Raw genomic sequence first — 3,390 nt, 5'->3', positions numbered from 1 at the left:
TTTTTATTGATAATTTACGTGTATTTTATTGTTACAAGTATTCCACTGCATAAATAAATAAAATTAAAAAGCCGTGCCTTTGTGCATGCCTGTACAAGTCCTCGAAAGCATACAGAAAATGCAGAAATCACGACGTAATTTTTTAGTTTTCTTTATAGCATGGCAGTCGGGGACACTTCCGCTCGTTCATGCTTTAGTACCCTCGTCGTGGACACACAGTCACGTAGTCGATGTAGGTGGACACTTGGGTGATGATCTTGGGAATGGCCTTGGTGCTGGTGATGACCCTGTAGTCGACCACGGTGGTGGGGACGTACTGAGGGACCGTCTGCACCTTAGTGACGGTGCTCACCTGCGGCTGGACCTTGACCACGGTGTCGAAGACGGTCTCACGCACGACGGTGGGCTTCACCTCATGCTTGGTCACGACGTTGGTCTTGAGGAGGGTGCTGGTCAGCCTGTCGTGCTTGGTCACCCTCTGGACCTGCTGGATGGTCCTGGTGGTGGTAATGTACTGCGGGACGAAGTGAGGCTTCACCAACACGCTGTGCACCTCGGAGTAGTCGGTCTGGAGGACAGTGGTGGGCACCAGGTTGGTCTTGAACACGGTGTGCTTCACAGGGACCTAAAAGAGAAGGACTCAATGTTATTACGTACAAGAGAGTAAAAATAATAATAACAATAATAGTAACAACAGTACAATAAAAATAGAACTTTAAAAAAAATTATTGTAAAAAATCACTAATCCCATGAACAACGAAACACCTTACACAATATCCATAACTCGGCTCTCGCGACGTACCTGCTGCACCTTCTCCTTGTACTTGGTGATGTACTCGGTCTTCGGGTTGCAAGGGGGGGTAGGGGGGGTGGGGATGACGTAGCCGGCATCGGGTGCAGCCGAAGCCACTGCCAGCACCACCGTCACGAACAAGGCTGCGACGCGACACATCTTCGCAAGAGAGTGTGAGAAAAAAGGGCGTCAGTAAGTGTATCAGATTGTTGTTTATACCTTGAAACGGAAGAGAAAATGTATGTCTGTTTTATAGAGGGTTGTATGTGTCTTTTAACGAGGTAAATGGTCTTGTTTCGGCTCCTTTTTTTGGTGAAGGGTTTCCGAATGCGTGATGTCCATTTCACCGTTTATAATATTGAATGTGTGTCTGTGTGAGTAGAGTGTGTGTGTGTGTGTGTGTGTGTGTGTGTGTGTGTGTGTGTGTGTGTGTGTGTGTGTGTGTGTGTGTGTGAGTGTGAGTGTATTTGTGTGTGTGTGTGCGTGTCTGTGTGTGTGTGTGTCTGTGTTTGTTCACGTACCTAATACAATTTTACAGAAACTATTAAGGTAGCTCGGCCGGCCACTACATAACATTTGACGAAGAAGAAAAAAAAAGGAGATTAGGTCATTACTTTCCTCACACCCTACCAAGCCAATGACCTTTCTCATGCACAGCTCTCATGACGACCGTTTCCTTACTCGAGTCATGCACTCAAACTGCACGACCCCCCCACCCCTTTTTCCTAAAGATAAGAGAACCAGTAAAATCGCACCCTTCTCTTCCCGAGATTAAAACGATAACAAATAATGAAAACTCGAAGGGATTATTACCTTTTATTTTTCTCTATGGTTTCCCCTCCCACCTACCCTTTTGACTCGAGAGAAAATGAGGAATAATGATCGCTCTTTTTTTTTTCATTGCAAGAATTTTGAAGAAAAAAAGCGTTTTGTGTTTCGTCTCGTTTAGATTTGAAGTTGTCGCCAGATTATTTTTTTTATCATATTAATAAGGCCGCTATTGTTATTTATCTTCATTGCTATGATTTTTTTTTTAGGCATGAGTGCTTTGTATGTCGCCATTTATGATTCCGCATAAATATGTGTGTGTGTGTGTGTGTGTGTGTGTGTGTGTGTGTGTGTGTGTGTGTGTGTGTGTGTGTGTGTGTGTGTGTGTGTACAATCTCTCGTCCTACTAACGACCCTGAACTCTAAAGTCAAACGAGAAATGCAAAAAGAAGATTCGCTGAGGTTTGCAATGTCATAGAGCAAATGCCAAGTGCAATTGCCCGATTTTCATGCAGTTGGGTTACTTACATTATTTTATTTATTTATTTATTTATTTTTTTTACTTTCATCGATATCATTAGCCTCTTTTATTATCATCATCTTTATCATTATGGTTCCTCTTGGCATCATACTTTAATTATTTCAAAGAACGGAGAGTACACAAAAAATTAATGAATTTAAATGATAAACCTAAATGAATGGAAAGAGAGAGAGAGAGAGAGAGAGAGAGAGAGAGAGAGAGAGAGAGAGAGAGAGAGAGAGAGAGAGAGAGAGAAATAGGAACCCTTCTCCAGTACTCACTATCCACTAGTTTCTCATTTATCTACTAGTACTAAGCCATTTAACCCTTACTAGCCTACCTACGAAAAGGAGGAAAGACAGCAAATCAGCTGTCACTCGATCGCAACATAGTTACACTCTTTACGAAGCCCCACACATGTTTTAAAAGCACTAAATCCTCAAGAGACACGTAATGCCAAGACCAAAGTGTAGAATTAACCGCAAGAAAATAAGAAAAGAAACGAAATTAGGATTCAGTACGTAAGTTCAATATATATATATATATATATATATATATATATATATATATATATATATATATATATATATTATATATATATATATATGTTTGCATCAACGCATGTATAGACTCTCTCCCTCTCTCCACAGGCGCAGTTACCTTACGTGTTCCTTTCTCTGCCCAGCTTCCGAGATGACTGATGAAGGGAGGCGAGGCTGGCCCCCTTTTATACCCGAGCCACTTGGCGGGGTCAGGTTCTTGCGGGGTCCAGGAGGCAAGGCGAGGTAAGAATTGTGTGTACGTGTGTGCATGCGTGTTTGTGTGTGAGTGTAGTCTCTGTGTATGCGTGTATGTGTGTGTGTGTGTGATTTGGAGTGTATTTGTGTGTTATCGTTTGTATCTGTTTGTAAAGAGTTATTATAGATACTGATTTCTTATGTGAGATAGAAAAAAAAACTACCTGTTCTCTCTCTCTCTCTCTCTCTCTCTCTCTCTCTCTCTGGCTTGTATAATAATGAGTGTGATGCAGCAGAGGTCAGGTCTTGAGCTCTCGGTATAATGTTAACTTGATCGGACGGGGGCCAGGCTCTTGGTAGGAAAGAGCGTGCCGGCGTGATGTTATCAGGAAAAGGCATTCATGATGTTATTTATTTACAGTAATACATATTTTTTCAGATTGAGGTGGTCGTACTGTAATGTACATCTGTTCGTGCGTTTATGCGTGTGTGTTTGGTTGTGTCTATGTGTTTTATGCCCTTTTGTGTGTCCCTGTGCGCGATGCAAGCGTATATGTGTGTAGGTGTGATTT

General features: G+C 42.2%; 1 protein-coding gene across 1 annotated transcript; it reads right to left on the bottom strand.

Annotated features, from left to right (window-relative positions):
* Nucleotides 1–2,775, bottom strand: LOC119589913. The gene is made up of 3 exons (XM_037938565.1): nucleotides 2,742–2,775; nucleotides 803–952; nucleotides 1–625 (listed from the first exon to the last, which is right to left on the bottom strand). The coding sequence occupies exons 2-3, from the start codon at nucleotides 950–952 to the stop codon at nucleotides 194–196; spliced, it is 582 nt and encodes a 193-aa protein (XP_037794493.1). The 5' UTR covers nucleotides 2,742–2,775; the 3' UTR covers nucleotides 1–193.
* Nucleotides 2,776–3,390: the final 615 nt, after the last annotated feature.

Source organism: Penaeus monodon, chromosome 26 (genome assembly GCF_015228065.2).
Source record: "Penaeus monodon isolate SGIC_2016 chromosome 26, NSTDA_Pmon_1, whole genome shotgun sequence".
In the NCBI taxonomy this organism is placed as follows: Eukaryota; Metazoa; Arthropoda; class Malacostraca; order Decapoda; family Penaeidae; genus Penaeus; species Penaeus monodon.
Note: the sequence above shows the minus strand (reverse complement) of the source record. Positions and strands in the feature narration are given on the sequence as shown.

Excerpts from the sequence above, each read along its gene's own strand:
- LOC119589913 (XM_037938565.1), bottom strand. The coding sequence starts at position 952 with ATGTGTCGCGTCGCAGCCTTGTTCGTGACGGTGGTGCTGGCAGTGGCT. Across the intron at positions 626-802 it reads ACAAGGAGAAGGTGCAGCAG|GTCCCTGTGAAGCACACCGT; the intron begins GTACGTCGCGAG and ends CTTCTCTTTTAG.